We start from the raw sequence: 19115 nt of genomic DNA on the forward strand, positions 1-19115 counted from the left end.
TGAACTGAAAGAATTATCAGAATCGTCTCTGAGCCTAAATTTTAATACTCCCCCATAGTTCAGCAGAAGGGATTGTGAGAAGGGGATTAAACTTCCATTAGAATTAGCTTGATTGATAGATTAAGATGAGATGAAGAAAACTGACTTGTAACTTTAAGCTGCTTCCTCACCACGAACTGCTCTGGTTTCTAAAACACACAACTTCTAACAAAGACAGAAAATACTCAGCACCACAGTAGCTGAACTGTTTGAAAAAAATTTAATTGGACAAATGTCTTCATAACACAGGTAAATTGTGCATCACAGATAACATGAACTGAGTTAGTCTTTTCGTAACTGAACAGTTTGCTCTTTAATTCCATCTTTTGTGACAATGCAAATCTTTAGTGCATCCCCAGTATACACATCTCTCTCAGCAGCAGAAATGAAGACATCCTTTACCAGCTGCAAAGCCTTTTCCAGGGTCAGAGGTACATGCTCCACATTTTGCATGTTCTTGAAGCCAATCTAAGAGAGATGAAAATGTATTTTATCCATCTATGAAAATTGTTTCAGTCTCTACACTAGAATAAACAGATTTAGATTAATTAAAAAGAAGAAAGAGTCCATCTATTTTTAAAACCCCAAAGCTGAAAAAGTATTCCTCCACACAGTTTACAGTTGAGACCTTTGCCAATACCAACACTCTTAGAAAATTACCTAGAAGCAGATCCAATATACAGCCAGCATAGCTCCTTCTGCTCATTCAGCATGTACAAGATCACAATGAGCATTTGGATCTGATCTAATTCTTCATAAACTTCTCACAAGTTTGGCAGTACCAGAACTGCACATGAGTCTTTTTTTCTCCAGTCACTTGTAGTTAGGAACATTTCTTAAAAGCAAATATTCCCTGAGATACCTAGACTTCAAAACTAAGTCTGTATTGGAGCATATCTGGTCCTAACAAACAGTGTTAAGTTAGCTTATAAATATAAGTGTCAACTTAAGCATCAGAACAGGTAAGGGAGAAGAGTCCCATGTTTTGCCTGAAACCCCTAAGCAATAAAAAATTACTTATGACAACTTGGTTTTTGCAGAATATATTTCCTTCAGTTAATAAAGTAAAAAAAAAAAAAAAAAAAAAAGAAATATTATATTCCTTTCTCATCTGGTCAAGAAAAGAACATTCACTACTTTTCTAAGCACAAAAGTTGTGTTGGCATCAGGTTCAAGTGACTAAATAACAACACCAATGTCAAAAAATTAAAATAAGTAAAACATGCTTTGGTATTTCTCCCATTCAATTATTAACAGCTTCAACTAAATATGAAAATATTCTTCAAGTATTTCAGACAGATTTATCTGAATAAGTTTCCAGCAGTTTTATGTAAAAACACTTTTACTAAAAAATGGTATCTGAGTTGTATAAAACTGAAGACTTAAACAAGGGTATGTTAAATGATAAAATGTATGTATCAATTCTATCTTCTTAATTTGGTATTGTTTCATACCAAGTAACAAGCATATTTATGTTATCAGAAAATAAAAAACTCCCAAAACCCAGAACAAAACCCATCCAAACACCTTCTAGGATAAACATAACTCCCAATTAAAACATTTCTGTCTTTTAAACAGGCATTGCAAATACAAACAATGCATTAAAAACCTGAACAGACCCCAAAGCAAAACTTCGATTTCTCCTGAGAAAGTAAAGCCACATAATTTATAAATGTATGGATTACCAGGTCCTACCTGGGTAACAGACTTAAAACTTCTCTCAAAAGTAATATTCTCCAGAAGTAAACCTACATTAATTTGAATGTCACAAATCTTTACTGAGATAAAGAAAAAAAACCAAACCAAAACAAAAGCCAACAAGCTATTTTACCTGGTTATCCAGCAAAGGCTGCAACATTGCACTTGCTGATCCACCTGCTTTGAAAGTATCTCTCTCATAGGAGCCCACTGGATCAAAGCTATAAACTGCTCCCTTCCCTGAAAAAAAAAAATAAAAATCAGTATGTAATTCATAAAGCTGCCCAATACTGACAAGCATTTTCAACAGAACCAGCTTTCTGGATAAGCACTATCTGGAACACTGCAGATCACAGTAAACCTTTACCAAACAACAGAATATGTTCAGATGATGCTTTTTACAGAAGACTCACTATGGCTGCAGCCTGGTACAAGATCCAAGGTTATTTTCTTTATTTAAGCCACAACCATGCTTCAACAGATGTTTGCTACACTACTTACCACAGAAAAAGTGCTGATGCAGAGTAATCAAAGCAGAAAAATGAGCTAGAGTGTAGTGCTGCACAAAGAGCCCCAGGGGTTCCACGCCTCACACAAACAAGCAGCTCAGACACTGATCCTGAATTATACGTTTCTTGAATTACCTCCAGAAAGCATGCCTGGATGCCTCTGCATCGAACTCCCAGAACCAGGGATGATGCTCTGGTTTCTTGCACACCTCCCTCTGCAGCCAGACCAGGTGGTGCAAAGTTTACTGGCCTGCACCAGCATCAGAGGTACAGACACACTGTAGCTCTGAAGCATCAGGGTTTATGAGGACATGCCAGTCAGAATGCAGCAGCTGGCCAAGCCCAGCCTTTCTGTTCAGACAGGCTGCACCCAATTCAATGAACTGGCCAGTACCCGTGGCAGCAGGGCACAGGAGCTGAACAGCCCTGAAAAAGCCAGCCAAATCAACAATCAATTTTGCTGGACCCTAATTTAGTCCATGCAAGCAAACCTGCACGCTGATTCTTATCAGCTGCTACAGCACCCTTATAATCTGAGATTTACCATTATGCAAGGCAGACTAATCCCCTGCCAGATCCCACAAATCATAGACATGTCTTAGCAAGACTGGGAAAGCAGTGTAAGTTACTGGTAAAAACAAACTGCAGGGAATGGCTAAAATTATCCACACAAGACCACCTCTGAGCTCCTTCTCAAAGCCAGATAACACAGTATTTCAGCTACTCAACCAAATCACAGCAACCCACTAAGTTCTGGAAGGGCTGTACATTAAACTACAGCTTCTGTGTAGAAATCATGATTTTCATTAGAGGTTAGTTAACATTTTGAAATAACTTTGTAGAAACCTGTCTCTGGAGAAAGTCTTCATATTAAATAGTCTTTACCATACTCACAGGTATGAGTGAAACATATACAATTTTACTGGTGACATCTGCTTTAAAGGTGCAATTTAAAAATCCAGCAAAACAGTTGTAAAATTTTCCAGTCTAAAGTATGAATTATTTCACTTTGGAGATTTTATTTGTAATCAAATAATTATAACATAGCTTTTAGACTTTCAGACCTTCAGAAATGAAAAATCAAGTGAATAACAAAAACTAGGAAACAAGCCAGATACAAATATGTATTCAATCTGTGTAAGTACCATAATGCCTAAAGGCAGGTGTTAGGAATAGCAACACAAACTTTGTTATTCCATCAGTACCCCTGAGATGTCAAGGAATAACTATCCACCCACAGAAATGCAGCCGCTCTTTTTTTCTTTTTCTGTTTGAAGTCTTACCTTCTTCATCAAGTCCGCCAATTATATTGTAGACGTAGTAGGGAAAGAAACGTCGAGAGTATAGGATAGTAGACAGCATTGCTGCAATAGCCCCTGTAGTCATGGTCTTGTTGTTGGAATGCTTGTACATCTGCAAGTGGTAGAGCGCACCCAGGAAGGAAGTCAAACACTAAAGCTGACATTCAACCAGAAGTACATTTTCTGTAAACTCACTGCAGAAGAATCTGATGCTAAGCAAAATTATTAACCAGCACAATTAGTGAAAACACACTGCTCTAAAAGGTAAAACCTCTTTACAAGCCAAAGATTAACACATCTTCAAATTTTTGTAATTAGTACGTGTTGCCTCATTTACAATATCCTTTCCAGCTCTTCCAGTCTATAAATTTATGGTGCCACACTTAATAAGAACACAGCACCAATTTTCCCTGCCAGATCTTTCACTAGCAACACAGTTATGATACAAACACTTGGGAAAAAGCCAGCAGAAGTTATAATTAAAACATATCATATTATTGGTCTCAAGTATAATATTAAGAATCTAAGCTTCTAAATACAGTAAGAGTCATAGTTACCTTTAATCTGGCTTCAATAATTTTAGTAAGGGTAAGGCAGTCTCCATGGAAACCAGTGCATCCAATGACAGTTTGTTCTGTTCTGAAAAATGTAACATTTTGTTACAATTTAGACTTAGCATCAACAACAGCAATTTCTTACACAATAGGTTATTATGAAAACACCAAATGTATTTTCAGTTTTTCTAGTGCGGTCAAAAACAGTTGTCTAAAACGTAGTAACAGATTTGTGGTGTACAAAAGGCACCTGCAACCTACATCTCCAAGAGGACTCAATAAACGCAGGACCACGCAGATGTCTTTCTTCAACCCACTTCCTTCTTCAGCTGTCAGTAAGACTGACAAAAAGAAACTCCATTTCTTCATGCACCCCAGCTCCAGCTGTAGCAATTCAGTCTTACTAGAAGACCTGTTATAAGCTGGTACAATGGTTACGTGACATTTATGGTTTTGGCGGCTTCTGTCAGCACAAACAGAAGTTATCTGGCTGCAGATGCACTAGAGAAGCTCAGCTCTGCTCAGTTTTGAAATGTTTTATGAACACCAGCCACGAGAACACACACTTGAAATTTTGATTCTAGGAAACAGAAAAGAGTCTAGAAACATTAATACACACTGAACAATCCAAAGCAGTCATTCAGAAAACATCTTAAAACAAAATCCACTCTCAGCCCATCACTAGACTTTCACAAAGCCACCGTGTACAGTTATGTATACTGCACCAGACTAAGCTCCATCTGGACTGTATCAGAGAGTCAAACACATAGCAGTAACAAGTTAGCCAGGAGAAACCAAGTTATTTTGATTTCATGTCATCAAGTTAGAAAAAGAAACAATAACCCAGACAAACAAAAAAAAAGGTTACATAGTTGATGACAGCCTACAAGGCAAGCACTTGCTGCAGTAAAATGAACATAAATAACATGTAGCTGTAAACCAAGGAGATGCTAGGCAGCTGAGTGAAACTAAGCATAAAATGAGCAAAGAAAGTTAAATTATGGAACTACTGATAGGTTTACCTCCCCTAAAACAAACACCTCTCTAAAGTGCCAGGTAATGAACTAGAGAGATACAGTACAACTGGCAGCAGTGGAACACACTTGCACACAATCACTAGATGCAGAATGGGATAAGTTTTAGGGATAAGTTTTGCTACAGTTAAATTAAAAATTCTTCTGATTATCCAGCCAAAAAACTACACATTAAGGTTTGTATCATGCTAAAAATGTTCTGCTCTCACTTAACTTCAAGAGCATGAAACAAGAAATCTGGCTATATTATAATCCAACATCATATCACATCATCCATTGCAGTAAAGGTCAACACGACTCCAAAATCTACTTTTTTACTGTGCTTCTTCTTCTAAGAATTCTGCTTAAAGCAGGAGGCAGGTGACATGGTCAGCAATACAAAAGATTTTTCATCTTTTTCAATCCTTGAAGATCTGGACTTACAGCTTGTAGCATTTTGGACTGTCCCGGGAGTGAATTGAATAGCCTTCACTCAGACGTGTGTCAGAGGCAACGATACAGAAGTCTTCTCCAGCAATCGCCAGCACAGTCCTTAAAAAAAGAGTATTGATAAATCATGACCTGCAGCACAAGCACCTTCTTAGACAACACAGAAACAAACTAGATAGTAATTCTACACCCAGACTCATGTTTTGTCAAGTATCTTACATTCCTTGTTATGTTTCCCACTATGCACATCCCTACTCAACACCAAAGGAAGAAGACTCTAGCCAGACTGAAGAAAATATATGCACTCTATATATGTGGCACTCTACTCTGATTTAAATTGTATGGAAACTTGGTAAAACAGAGACTCTCCACCAGGCAAGAACCAGACCCAATGGATGAGGTATTTTATATGCCTGATAATAACTCATCCTCCTAAAACAAGCACAGTATTGAGCAACAGTATCACTACACTTAAATAAACGCTAGTTTTAAAATTTGGTGTTATTACTTCCCAACAACTAGTTTTGTGATCACCACAGGTGTATTACCATTAAGTAACAAAGAGATGCCCTTTAAAAAGCAGTAGTCACCCTAAGGAAAAAAAAACCAACCTGGCAAGATCATACCATCAATTCAGGTGTGTAAAGTATCACCTGCCTTTAACAGTTACAGCAAGGCAGCATTCAACCCAGTAACACATTTACTAGCAGCATGGTAAAAAGCAAAGGCCATAAACTAAAACACAGGAAGTTCCACCTCAACATGAGGAAGAACTTAACGTTGAGGGTGACAGAGCATTGGAATAGGCTGCCCAAGGAAGTCGTGGAGTCTCCCTCTCTGAAGACATTCAAAACCCACCTGGACGCGTTCTGGTGTCACCTGCTCGCGGTGACCCTGCCTTAGCAGGGGGGTTGGACTGGATGATCTCCTAATCCAACCAGCCCTAACAGCTCTGTGATTCTGTAACAGGAACCATTACCTGTTTTTTCTAAGCCACTATAAAGAAACTACCCTGCGGGGAACAAAAGATGCGTACTTTAAGATCAGCCAAAGTTTAGGGAGCCCGAGTGTTCCAAAAGCCACACGGACAGGCAAGAACACCCTGAAAGGCTGCAAGGCCTCAAGGCAAGCCCGAGCCCAGCTCCTGCTTGTGCTGCCGCTCCCTCCCTAAAAAGAGGAGACCGTGAGGGGATATAAACCCGTGAGGGGATATAAAGGAATAAGGCGAGGCAGCCCCAACCCCGGCGCCGTTTTCCCCAGGGCCCCATACTCCGGGCCGAGGGTGCTCCGTCCCGCCCGCTGCCTGCCCGGGCCCCTCACCCTCCGTTGAAGGTGTACGGCGAGAAGCGGTAGTGCTGCACGGGCGCCTCCAGCCCGTAGCCCGTCTCAGGCCGGGAGGGCCCGCATCCCGCGGTAGACAGCATCGCGGCCTCCCGATCGCTGCTGTCTCACGGCGAAATGGCGGCACCGGAGGCGGAAGCGGAGCCGCTCTGGACGGCGGCACCGCCTCCTCTTGGCTGCTCTGCCGGGCGGCGAGCGCCGGGGTCTGGCCGGAGGGCGGCAGGGCCGCCGAGGGGCGGAACCCGCCCCGGCCCTGCCTGCGGCACGGTGTGTGCCTGGGCCCCCGGGCAGCGCTTGGACAAGAGCCGATGCCGGCGCTGCCCTGGCGCCTGCGTGCCCGCTCGTGGAGCCACGCAGGCTGATCAGTGGTGATAACACACCGCTCGCGTTTGGGCGGGTGGGCAGCAGCGTGGCTCCTGTTCTGTAGGGGAGAGCACCTTTGGAACCGCCGTGAAGAGCAAGAGTCGGGAATCATAGAATCATCGGGTGGTTGGAGTCGGAAGAGACCTTAAAGATCATCTAATCCTGTCACGGGCAGGGACAACTTTCACTAGACCAAGCCACTCAGAGCTCCGTCCTGCATTGAAAACTTCCAGGGACTGGGCACCCACAACTTCCCAAGGCAATCTGTGCCAGTAATGCACCACCCTCACAGCAAAAACTTCCTCCTAATATCTAATCTAAACCATCTCTCTTTCAGTTTGAGTCCTGTCACTACATGCTCTTGTGAAAAGTCCCTCTCCACCTTTCTAGTAGGTCACCCTGAAGCCTTCTCTTATCCAGGCTGAATAATCAAAATTATCTCAGCCTTTCCTTGTGCTTCGTCCCTCTAAGCATCTTGGTGGCCCTCCTCTGGACTTGCTCCAACAGGTCCAGGTCTTCCTTGAGCTGGACACAGTACTCCAGATGGGGTATCACTAGGTCCTGAGGTGGGCCATGGGGTGTGGTGCCAGGCACCATGGCACAAGTGGAAGCAAGTGGGAAGGGCTGGGATAGAAGCTTGAAGAGATACTAGGGGAGTAGAGGGTGGGGACAGTGAGATGCAGGGGACACATGGTGCTCCTGAGGAGAAGTGTGTTGCCCTGCTTGGGAAGCACAGCCGTGGTGGCTGCAGTCTCCATGGGCACAGTGCAGACACAGCGGTGAGATCGGCAGTTGGCAGCACGGCAGTGCGGAACTCTCTACCGCTCCAGTGTGAGGAACCACAGCTTCTGTGAGGGCCTGGCGCACTGCCAGGGACCCCCTCAGATTCACAGGATCTGGAAGGGACTACAGGGGGTCATTTGGGGCAACCGTTCTGCTCAAGCAGGCTCATCCTAGAGCACCTGACACAGGGTTGTGTCCAGATGGTTCTTGAACATCTCCAGTGAGGGAGACTCCGTAACCTCTCAGGACAATCTGTACCAGTGCTTGGTCACCTGCACAGTAAAGAAATTCTTCCCATATCCAGGCAGAACTTCCTGTGCATCAGTATCTGCCCACTGCCTCTTGTCCTATTGCTTGGCATTACCAGGATGAGCCCAAATGAATCCTCTTCACACCCACCCTTTAGATATTTATTCACATTTATGAGGTCCCCTCTGAGTTGTCTCTTCTCGAGGCTGAACAGGTCCAGGTGCCTCAGCCTTTCCTCGTAAGTGGATGCTCCAACCCCTTAATCATCTCTACAGTCCTCTGCTGCATCTGCTCCAGGAGCTCCATTATTCTCCTGTCCTGAGGAACCCAGAACAGGACACAGCACTCCAGATGTGGCCTTGCCAGAGCTGAGTAGAGGGGCAGGATCGACCTCCTGGCAATGCTCTTCCTAATGCACCCCAGGACAGCACTGGCCTTGGCCACAGGGGCACTGCTGGCTCATGGAGCCTGTTTGCACCAGGAGCCCAGGGCCTTCTCCACAGAGCTGCTTCCCAGCGGGCTGACCCCAGCCTGTGCTGGTGCATGTGGTTACACCGCTCCAGGTGCAGGACCCTGCACTCGACCTTGTTTAATTTCCGAAGGCTCCTCTCTGTGAAGGCTCCAGTCCCGCTGGCGGCGGGAAGTGACGCGCCGGGCGCGCCGGTGGCGCGGGGGCGGGGCGCGGCCGGGCTCCGGCGGGCGCTGAGCGCGGCGGGAGCGGAGCGAGCGCCAGGTACCGAGCGCCCCCGATCCCCGCGGCCGCCGCTCGCCCCCTGCCCCCTGCCCGCGGACGGGCCGGTGGGGCGCGATGGTGCGGGGCACACCGGGCCCTGAGGGCGGGGACGGTGCGCGGGCCGAGCTTGCTCCGCACCTCCGGGGCGGCCTGAGCCGCGACCGGAGAAGTGGGGAGGGACTCCCGCGGCGCGGAGGCGGCGGCCGCCTTTCTCTCCCCCGAGCCGCGGCGGGATGGGCGCGGCGGGACCCTGCGAGGGCGGGCGGGGGCTGCGCGGGGCCGGGCCGGTGTTGGATGGGGAGTGAGGAGGGCTGCGGGGCGCGGGCAGGCTGTGGCCGCACGCCGAGCACTGCCGTGTGGTGGTGGCGAGCCCGAAAGGAGCCTCGGGGGTGGGTCGGGGCCTCCTCCGGGCTGTCTCCGGCTTCTGGACTCTGTTCCCTCGACCGAAACGTCGCCCGGTGTTTGTAGTGGAGATCCGAGCAAGCCGCGTTAAGTGGGTAGAGGAGGGACCTCTGGGTAGACGATGCCCTGGGTGCAGGTTTTGGCATGCCTGGTATCCAGCCTTCTTACTAAATAGCTGGGCTGTTAAGGAGTTGACTTTGTTTTTTCCAGAATAATGTTTAGGCCTTTTATGTACCCACGTTGTAAAACCTGGGTGCTCTGCTTGATACCTTTGGTGAAGGTAAAGATGATAATATCTTATGGTCATGGCTGGAAAAAAGCAGGCCTTTCTAGCTGCAGTGTAAATATTACTGTAGTTCTAAGCTCTCATATATTAAAAGAGAGGCTGAATAGGCTGTCTTCAGATTTTGAGGTGGCCTACCTCTGGCCTAATAATGACCTTGGGTATTTCTTAGCAATAGTAAAGAAACTTATAAATTAATGGGACAATATTTTATATCATTGGTACCATGACATTTAAATTCTCCACTTCTGCTGTTTATTTCCATAACACAGCAGCAGAAGTATAGTTAAAAAATGAAAGAAAATAATTGTATGTTTCACTTGTGTACTTGAAATTTGTCTTTACATATTTCTTTTTTCTCATGAAATGGGTGTCATTACAGTTTGAAATCTGTTAGTGCTTTATTTTATGTAATTGGATGGAAGAGGTTTTCCTAGCTGTGATTTGAGCTGCGATGCTTTTCTCATAGAAGAAAAAAAGTAATTTTTGAAAGCCTAAGCCTTAAAATGGCCAGGAAGAGACTTAAGAGCAATGTCAATTAGTAGCCAAGGAAATTAAATTCTGAAAAAATCAGTGCTTTTGCAGCTAAAACGAAGCTTGGAGTAGAATGAGCATCAACAGCTTGAGCTGTTAGTGCAGGAGGGTTTGGTTAGACAGAGGCCTGCCCGTGGGAGTCAGGTGACCTGCCAGGGACTTCAGCAGAATCATACTGCAAAGTTTCTATGGAGTGTGCCTGAAAAAGGTTATTTTTATGGATTGTGTATGCGTGAATGTTCTTATATGTATTTGTACGTGGGTGTCTCTTATCTGAGTCAGCAGCTGATAGGTTTTCTTTTGGGTTTGTGTTTAGATCTTATTCTCAAGAATAATATAATTTTTTCTTTCCAGGCTTTGGTTAGTGTTGGAGACTCATATTTTTCTGAAGCTGATGTTTTCCTAACACTTTCAGCTTGGCTTTAAAAGCTACTTCGCTGTAATGTTTTAAATGGTTAAAAAACCTCTAGGATTTGAAGTTTATTTAAATTAATTGAAGGAAGTACTTCTGGCCTCACCAAAGAAATAACTGGAATCATGGATCAGAACAACAGTTTGCCACCCTACGCTCAAGGCTTAGCCTCCCCTCAGGTAAAAACAAATTATTTAAAATGTAACTATCATCTGAATTTCCTTTATGAAAGTGGTTTCTCTTTCTTGCATCTAGCTTCACGTTTCTTTGGACGCAGACCTGAAAAATTTTGCTAGGTATCGAATAATACTAGTATGAAGCAGAATTTTGAAACCATTGATGTCTATATTTAGAAATATAAGAAACACATGGTTTCTTGTACATGGAATATATGTGGGATTTCTTAATGGAGTTCCTCTTAAGTTGAAACATGAGTGACAAGTTGGAAAGATTAATTTAATTTTGTGATTGCTCCTTAAACTATGTACATAATAGATTGTTGCTGGGCTATGAATGCAGTGAGCACAGTTGGTGTTCAAACAATTTCAAGTTAAATTGTGGGTCAAAGTTGAGACACACTTGCAAGGTAGTGGGGGAAGCATGTCATGTTCTCTAGATTCCTTTGGGTAGTACTTTATTCTATAGAACATCTGCATTTCTGATTTTAATGATTTACTGCTAGATGCTTTAGGTTTGATATGAGCCACTTGGCTAACAGATTTATTTTTGACTCCTCCCAAAAACTTTGTCTCTTAAAATCAAAATGGAGTCATCATGATCTGTGGTTTTCATGTCATGTTTTCTTCTGTAGGGTGCAATGACCCCAGGAATTCCAATTTTCAGCCCAATGATGCCATATGGCACAGGACTGACACCACAGCCTGTCCAGAGCACCAACAGCCTGTCCATATTGGAGGAACAGCAGCGGCAGCAGCAGCAGCAGCAAGCAGCACAGCAATCCACGTCACAGCAAGCGACACAGGGAACATCTGGTCAAACCCCCCAGCTCTTCCATTCACAGACTCTTACCACAGCTCCTTTACCAGGAACCACACCTCTGTACTCCTCTCCAATGACTCCAATGACTCCAATAACTCCTGCAACACCAGCGTCAGAGAGCTCTGGCATAGTACCACAACTACAGTGAGTGCCCCATGTGTTAGTGCATCATGTTCTTTCTCAGATAGCCCTTTAAAGACTTAGGACCAAAGTCACATCAGGAATTAGGTACTGCATTTTGGTGGGAAGGGAGGCCCTGAGAATTTGAGTCTGCTGTAGCAATATGAGTAATTTTTACTTTTATTTTTAGCTTAGCTTAGTAATATAAACAGTTTCTTAGTGATTTGTCAACAGTACATCTTTGGAGCATGCTAATGGAGGGTTATATATGTCTTCATTTAACACCATCGTAATTTTTAACTCCTTGCACTTTAGGAGTTCACGATGTTTCCTTTTCCAGTGCTTGGCTAACACTGAATTTGTGAGAAGGTAAAAAGCCCTAGAACTAGTTCTAAGTTCAGGTATGGAAGTATTTTCAGTGAATTTCAGTTTTAAAGAGACTACTTCAGAAATTTGTGGAAGGGACCACGAGAAATGGTTGATAGTATGAATTGAAAGAGTAGTTTCTCATATTTTTCTTACTTTTTTTTTCCCTCACTGAGGACCTTTATATTTCAGGGTTTTCCCAGAAAAGAAAAATTTTTATCTAGTAACTTTTAAAAACTTTCTGGAGACCTGCTATCCCATCTCCTGGCAATGCATTTACCTTCTGGGCCATTCCCACTTAGTTTTGCACCCTCCTCCTTGAAGGATATAGCAAGGAAAATTTCAGATGGTACTATCTCATTTTCTCCTCTTTCCAGCAGCTTCCCTGATTGTGGTGAGGGCTCTCAGCATCAGTAATTTTTCCTGCCAAACTGAAATAGAGATTCTTCTCATGAGACATTTTTCATAATAGCTGACAGATAAGGAGGAATCAGCAATTATGCCTTAGGAGCTTCTGTCCTATAAAAGGAGGTTCCTGAGCCAAAACACTGCTCAGTGCTCCTGTTAGTAGGAAAGATGCCATTCAAACTCACTTGGAGAAACAAAATAATAAAAAAAATTAAAATTGATTAGTCTTGCTTAAAAATGAGGAAGACACACAAATTCCTTATTGTTTTTTTAATATATTTCTCTGATCTGTCTTTAGGAATATTGTGTCTACAGTGAATCTTGGTTGCAAACTTGACCTAAAAACTATTGCACTTCGTGCCCGAAATGCTGAATATAATCCCAAGGTAAGAGAAATGTATTAAGAGTTCATCCTATAACAGACAAATTAAAGTCTCAGGTTGTGGCTGCAGGCTGCTGCAATAGACTGAAAAACTTACCTGCTATATGTGCAGTTTTATACTGTAGTTAAAAGGGAAATCTTAATAAACTTAAGACATTCAAATTAGTAAAAAGCATTTTTATGCTGAGGTAGCTGTGATGTACACCAGGTTGTAAGTTGTTAGATTTAGAAAAACTTTAACCAACAGTGTAGTACACTGGCCAAGCTTTTTTGGTAGAGGTGGCCTCTGCTGCTGTTCATATGGGCATATTCGTTTGTAGTACTCAGTGAGCTCTTTTTGCTTGCTACTGTGAAATGTCTGATGATGAAATCTTTTCCCCTATCTCCCAAAAAGGAGAAAGGAAAGAAGAGTTAAAATCCTGGACTCCTGCCAGAGCTGTGGTTTTCTCCACCTAGCTGTTCTGGAATTCTTACGGTCACAGGGCATTCACTTATTTTTCATAGTCTCACTTCCCTCTGTTCTCTCATGTTCTTCTCCAGTACTTCTGCCATCTCATTGCTTCTGATGGCTAAGTTTGGTGGAACATTAAAATGGATCAAAACAAAATCAATTAAATTGATTTTTTTGCATACTGACTTTTAAGTTGCCTGCTGCTTCTTAATAGTAGTGGGGTTCGAAATAAGGAGCGTCTTTTAGCTTGGGAAATCTGAACAACAGCAAAGGAACTGGAGCATTAAATCAAGAAAATTATGTTGCTTCATGTTTCTTTTGGGTGGCTCCTCTTGAATATGTTATCTTTGCAACAACAGTAGCTGGACACTAAAAAAAGTTTAGATGTTGCATAATTGAATTGGCTTGTCTTGTGAAGGCTTCAGTTTTCCTGGGGTGTGTGTGTTTTTCTTGTTTTAGCATTTAGTATTTTGCTGCAGTTGACCTAAACTCTGCTCTTAAAGGTTAAAGCACACATGCAGGCATGTATGATAAATGACTCTTACTGTAAGTTTATACCAGTGATGCTGTTACATAATTGCGGGTAAGATATTAGCGCAGCAAAAATTTGAGCATGCCTTGATAACTCCTAATGTAGAGGGTAGGTGGCTGTGTAAAACTTGTAGGCTAGAATAACCAATATGAAACACTGTTTTCCATGGCAGAGGGATAGAAGGGTTATGTAACACACTCCTGACATTTAGTCAGTAGATTCATCTAGCAAAGAAAGATGTTGCTTGGCTATATTATTTAAGTCATATTTTGACAAATGTGCTGTTGGGTAACCCACGCTACCACCTTGGTGATGTCAGCAGAACAATTCATGGGACTGCAGGGTGAGCTGTTCCAAGTTAAATGTAACAAACGCGTTTTTGTGTGTGTGTGTACATGTGTGCCCACCTCAGTTTCCAGTATCTCTTGTTTCAAGGAATTTAAGAATATTTGGAAAGGCTTACTAAGAATAAAAAGCTAGAGCTAATCGGGCTGCTGTGTCCTACAGTGGTAGCTGAGGTGGCGTCTGTTTACACAGGACTTTGATCTCCAGCAGTTCTGTTTGCTGGTATTGTAACACTGTCCATTTTTTTGGATAGTCTTCCATCCTACTCATAAGAGATAAAATTCCAACACATATGGAGGAATTTTTAAAAAAATATTTTTAAAATTGTTTCTATTGCTCTGATGCAATAGAAACGTTATTTATATGTTGCATATATAGTAATGAGAGATGAACAGGAATGCAGTGGTAAATATCCTTCCTGCCTGGCTCTACCTCTCAGTGTGTGTGCTTGAAGATACTTACGGTTTAAGTTAACTTAAATTTCAAGTAAACTTTGAGTGATCTGTAAGTATGTTTGATAGTTCTCCTTGAACTGCAGTGTAACTAAGATGATGCAGATTTGGTTTTAATGTAATGATGACAGCAGTATATCACTAACAGTTTCAATGCTCACACTTCAGCGTTTTGCTGCTGTTATTATGAGAATAAGAGAACCACGTACTACTGCACTGATCTTCAGCTCTGGAAAAATGGTGTGCACAGGAGCAAAAAGGTATGTTTAGGCATTACAAGCAAACTAGCTCAGGCTATCTTTTTTTCATGTGCCATGATGCTTGTTTATATAGACACATCAAAGTTGTACAGGTACAACTAATCTTGCTTCACAGTTACCTTAGATTATACATATGTCTACAGAAAATGCCTGTTTATGATTGAAGAGACTTCCTGACTTTTGGGGAAATGGTAGTTCTATTTCTGAAGTACTGTCATTCAGTCTGGTAAACTGGTTTGCAGTTATATATAACATATTTTATCCATTTATTATATTCATTTTTTGGCCTTGCAGTTATCTGCTTTTTCTAATAATTAAATTCAGCAGCTATGCATTGGAACTGCTTAAATTGTAATGATGGTGAGGGAAGGATTTTATATTTGAATAGCTTCATTCATCACAGTACAAGAGCTCCAAATCTCTGGTTCCTGTAGTGTGATCTGTTCTTAACAGGACCATTGAAGCACAAGAATTGAAAACTAAACATAATCTTAACTCTAGTGGGCAGGAGAGAAATTCTGCTCTGAAGAAGTCTGCTAGTAATCCAGAAGGAATAAACTAATGAGCAGAGATTAATTAATAGATCTGTACAGGGAAACACTTTCTCTACCTAGTGACACTTGAAATTCAAGTTGTCTTACTCTGCATCAGCAGCAAACAGATTCTCAGCTGTTTACAGTCCTGAAGGAAACTGAATTCTGCAACAGTGGGTAAGGCTGTGCAGTTGCATTAAACCCATGTTTGAATGCCTGGGCTGAATCAAGCAGAAGACGTTGCCAGTTGACAGATTTTTATAGAAATACAGTAGTAGTAGTAGTAGTAGTAGTAGTAGTAGTAGTAGTAGTAGTAGTAGTAGTAGTAGTAGTAGTTCAAGGTTGTTCTATGGTGAAAACTTATGTAACAATCTTAATGTCCCACTAGAGGGACTCTGGTCAATATTTAAAAAATGTAATGTGTATGGATTTATAATTTACTGTTTTGTGTCTCATGAACAGTGAGTGCACCACTAATGGTGTTCAGGAGCCTATTACCAAAATTAGCATGAAAACCAGTCAGTACTAATTGTTAATTTTGGATGTAAAAATTTTGCATGTGAACTCCCCTCTCTGTCCACACAGACTTTTTTCCCCAGTTAGGTATTTGTGGTTTAATGCTGTTTGTTTGAAGTAATACTTAACTGAGGCAGTAATATGGATATCCTTTTCTCACTTCAGTGAGGAGCAATCCAGACTGGCTGCAAGGAAGTATGCAAGAGTTGTTCAGAAACTGGGTTTTCCTGCAAAATTTTTGGATTTTAAAATTCAGAATATGGTGGGTAGCTGTGATGTGAAATTTCCCATCAGACTGGAAGGATTGGTACTCACACATCAGCAGTTCAGCAGGTAAAAAAAGGCTTGTTTATGTTTCATTTTTGTTGCATACTATCTTAGAAGGTGACATCTGTTTAGATTATTCCCTTGCACCACAGAGAAACTTGCATCTTTGTTCCCATCTCTGCACTGCCTCAGGTGTAACTGAGGTTGCCCAATGTGAACCTGTCAAAATGATGTTTCCTGCTACCCTCCCCAGGTTTCAGGGAAGTCTACACCTTCTCTGCCCAGTCCTGGACTGGGCCCAGAAGATAGGGTGGAACATGGGTCTGCAAGCACATTTAAACACACTCTCTTCTCTTACAGCTACGAGCCAGAATTGTTTCCTGGCTTAATCTACAGAATGATTAAGCCAAGAATTGTTCTGCTTATTTTTGTTTCTGGAAAAGTGGTTTTAACTGGTAAGTGAAGACAGTATCTTATTCCAAGAGGTTAGATTCCGACTGTATGACAGAAAACAGACAGGGATATGTAAGCTGCCAGGTACTTCTCCTTTAGAGATGACAGTATTTAGAAAGGAGAGTTAATAGAGTATTCCATGGATGGCGATGTTAAGGAAACTTCCCTGTGCAGTCATCCAGCAGCCACTCTGGCAGTCAGAGCCACACCTTCTGCAGCAGGACCAAAGCCTGTTTGCAGTGGGCAGCTCCAGCGAAGCCAACAGGTGTCCTGCTTGACTCCCTACACACCCCACTCACACAGTCAGACCAGGTTTTCTTGAGGGCTCAGCACCAGGCTTTGTTAGGCAGAGATTCAGCAGTTCAGGCCTCTTGCCTGGGTGTCCTTCACCCAGAGCTCAGTCTGGAACTCAGCACTGCTACTGCACGCACAGCTACCTGCACTATGTTTCCTAACAGATGGGAATGCACAAAGCAACAGCACATTTGGCTAGATCATCATGAACCCTGGTCAGGTATGCAGGTGCCCAAAAAGCTGTAAAGAATGCAGGTGATCTTTCTGGCAAAATCTGAAAGACTATTTATGTGGCTGAGCATGTGACTGAGCTAGCTTTTCTTTGGTAGCTTGGTTGCAGGCTGCTGCCATGCTCTATGATACAGCAGCCAAAGAAGGGGAGATACTTGAGCTCTAGGACCTCCTCAACCTCGGGTGCTCAGCCTACTCCCTCCATATTTTCTCATGCTGTGTCTTACTATGAAGAAAAAACCCACAAGACCCACCGACAAAAGGATCATGTCCCTGCAGTGTGCGGAAATGCAGTTTTCTGCAGTGGTCTCCATTGCCAGACCTTCCTCCCCCTGATATTCACACTCTCAAAAAAAGCTCCACCAGTTAGGCCTTTCTGCACAAACATCCTACAGGGCTGTGCTTTGTTGTTGGGTCTCCTGTGGAAATTATGTCTCTGAAAATTCCATTTGCAACATAGCATCATCACAGAGATGCTAGTGAAAGTTTCAGCAGCTGTCACATTAAAAAGAGAAGGCTGGTAGTGTAAGCTCTCTATGAAATGTGTTAGAAAGGATTGTAAAAATGGAGATTTATGGATACACGTAGATTTTATATAGAGTTGCATTCAAATACACATTCTAAAAGCTAAAATTAAGTATTTGGCAAAAGGTACAAACTAATTTAATCTCTTCTCTTTTTCCAGGTGCTAAAGTACGAGCAGAAATTTATGAAGCATTTGAAAACATCTATCCTATTTTAAAGGGATTCAGAAAGACAACGTAACAGTTTCTACATGTTTCAGAGAAATCAGGGGTATATTTTAAAAGGTATTGTGTATGGCACAGCAGTAACAAGAAACGGACTTCCAGTGCAACTGAAACACCAGGACTTGGACTATTTCCCAGTTAGTGCCTACTTCCCTGATGCTCAAGGGGAACCGTTTTCTTGAATATGTCTACTGAGTTACTGTGAGTTGCTTTACTGGGCTGCTTCTGGAGCAGCCCCTCCAACTTTTATTTATATTCTAGCTTTTAAATAGTTTTAATGCCAGTCCTATTAATAGAAAATCTGTAAGATGATTTAAAGACAAATGCAACTGTGTCACTCAGTGTATAAACCACTTTAATTGCCATATATATATGTTTTAAGTTCCTTCCATAAGACCATGGTTTTTATAACTTTCAGAATTTTAGCTTTTAAATTTTTTCAATTTTAAATTTCCTTGCTGTCAGACACATTCCCTCTTTCCAGTATTAAGCAACATAGAATGAATTTATTAATTAAAATGGCTCACTGTACATATATATATAATATATACCTTTCTTCACTTTCCTTCTTCAACTCCACATGTACAATAAACCCTGTTTATACAGCTATGGGAACTGTCTTAATAAATTTTAAAATTACCCAGCTGCTAGAATGAAATACATTGAATTACTTTTTTTTATTTAATAGATTTTTTTAATAGCAGATGCACTGATATAAGTGACATGTTGTTTTGAGAGAATCTTAGCAGTGCTGTGGCTTGCATACCTGCAGTCACATCCTTGACAGTATCTACCTTGAATATTTCCAATATGTTAAAGCAGAAGGGATGATGGGTTAAAGAAGCTTGTGTTTGAGTATGTGCTCCCTTATGTTCAACAGATGGGATTTAGGCAAGTCTTAAATAGCTGCACTAGACTGAAACAATAGATCCCTGCTTAGCTTCTAGATTTTCTTTAAATTACTACCTTTGTATTTTACCAGCTGTGACAGCCTCACTATATTAGTGTTCCTGTAAAATGTCAAAGCCCTTACAACTGGAGTCAGCATGTACATAATCTTCCTTCTGAACGATGCTTGAAGCCTAATAGGCTC

At 42.1% G+C, this 19115-nt stretch overlaps 2 protein-coding genes across 3 annotated transcripts; one reads left to right on the plus strand and one right to left on the minus strand.

The window, feature by feature from the left end:
* Nucleotides 1-240: 240 nt before the first annotated feature.
* On the minus strand, nucleotides 241-7051 carry PSMB1 (proteasome 20S subunit beta 1). Its single transcript, XM_041424192.1, has 6 exons — nucleotides 6885-7051; nucleotides 5559-5666; nucleotides 4105-4186; nucleotides 3530-3659; nucleotides 1871-1977; nucleotides 241-507 (listed from the first exon to the last, which is right to left on the minus strand). Exons 1-6 carry the CDS (start codon nucleotides 6986-6988, stop codon nucleotides 322-324), a joined length of 717 nt encoding a protein of 238 aa, XP_041280126.1. The 5' UTR covers nucleotides 6989-7051; the 3' UTR covers nucleotides 241-321.
* A 1924-nt stretch (nucleotides 7052-8975) lies between these two features.
* Nucleotides 8976-18665, plus strand: LOC121346378 (TATA-box binding protein). Of its 2 annotated transcripts, none has more exons than XM_041424159.1 (8): nucleotides 8976-9111; nucleotides 10607-10843; nucleotides 11476-11807; nucleotides 12856-12943; nucleotides 14888-14979; nucleotides 16194-16361; nucleotides 16656-16750; nucleotides 17959-18665. In XM_041424159.1, exons 2-8 carry the CDS (start codon nucleotides 10790-10792, stop codon nucleotides 18036-18038), a joined length of 909 nt encoding a protein of 302 aa, XP_041280093.1. In that variant the 5' UTR covers nucleotides 8976-9111; nucleotides 10607-10789; the 3' UTR covers nucleotides 18039-18665. The 2 variants fall into 2 exon arrangements, with proteins under 2 accessions (XP_041280093.1, XP_041280084.1); XM_041424150.1 differs by having other exon boundaries at nucleotides 8976-9033.
* The last annotated feature ends 450 nt before the right edge of the window (nucleotides 18666-19115 follow it).

Source organism: Onychostruthus taczanowskii, unplaced genomic scaffold (assembly GCF_017590055.1).
Source record: "Onychostruthus taczanowskii isolate IOZ18803 unplaced genomic scaffold, ASM1759005v1 scaffold111, whole genome shotgun sequence".
NCBI lineage: Eukaryota > Metazoa > Chordata > Aves > Passeriformes > Passeridae > Onychostruthus > Onychostruthus taczanowskii.

Coding starts and splice junctions, on each gene's coding strand:
- LOC121346378 (XM_041424159.1), top strand. CDS start 10,790: ATGGATCAGAACAACAGTTTGCCACCCTACGCTCAAGGCTTAGCCTCC. Junction 12,944..14,887: donor ATGCTGAATATAATCCCAAG/GTAAGAGAAATG, acceptor CTCACACTTCAG/CGTTTTGCTGCTGTTATTAT. Junction 14,980..16,193: donor GTGTGCACAGGAGCAAAAAG/GTATGTTTAGGC, acceptor TTCTCACTTCAG/TGAGGAGCAATCCAGACTGG.
- PSMB1 (XM_041424192.1), bottom strand. CDS start 6,988: ATGCTGTCTACCGCGGGATGCGGGCCCTCCCGGCCTGAGACGGGCTAC. Junction 4,187..5,558: donor AGTCCAAAATGCTACAAGCT/GTAAGTCCAGAT, acceptor TACATTTTTCAG/AACAGAACAAACTGTCATTG. Junction 1,978..3,529: donor TGGCGGACTTGATGAAGAAG/GTAAGACTTCAA, acceptor TTTTTTTTTCAG/GGAAGGGAGCAGTTTATAGC.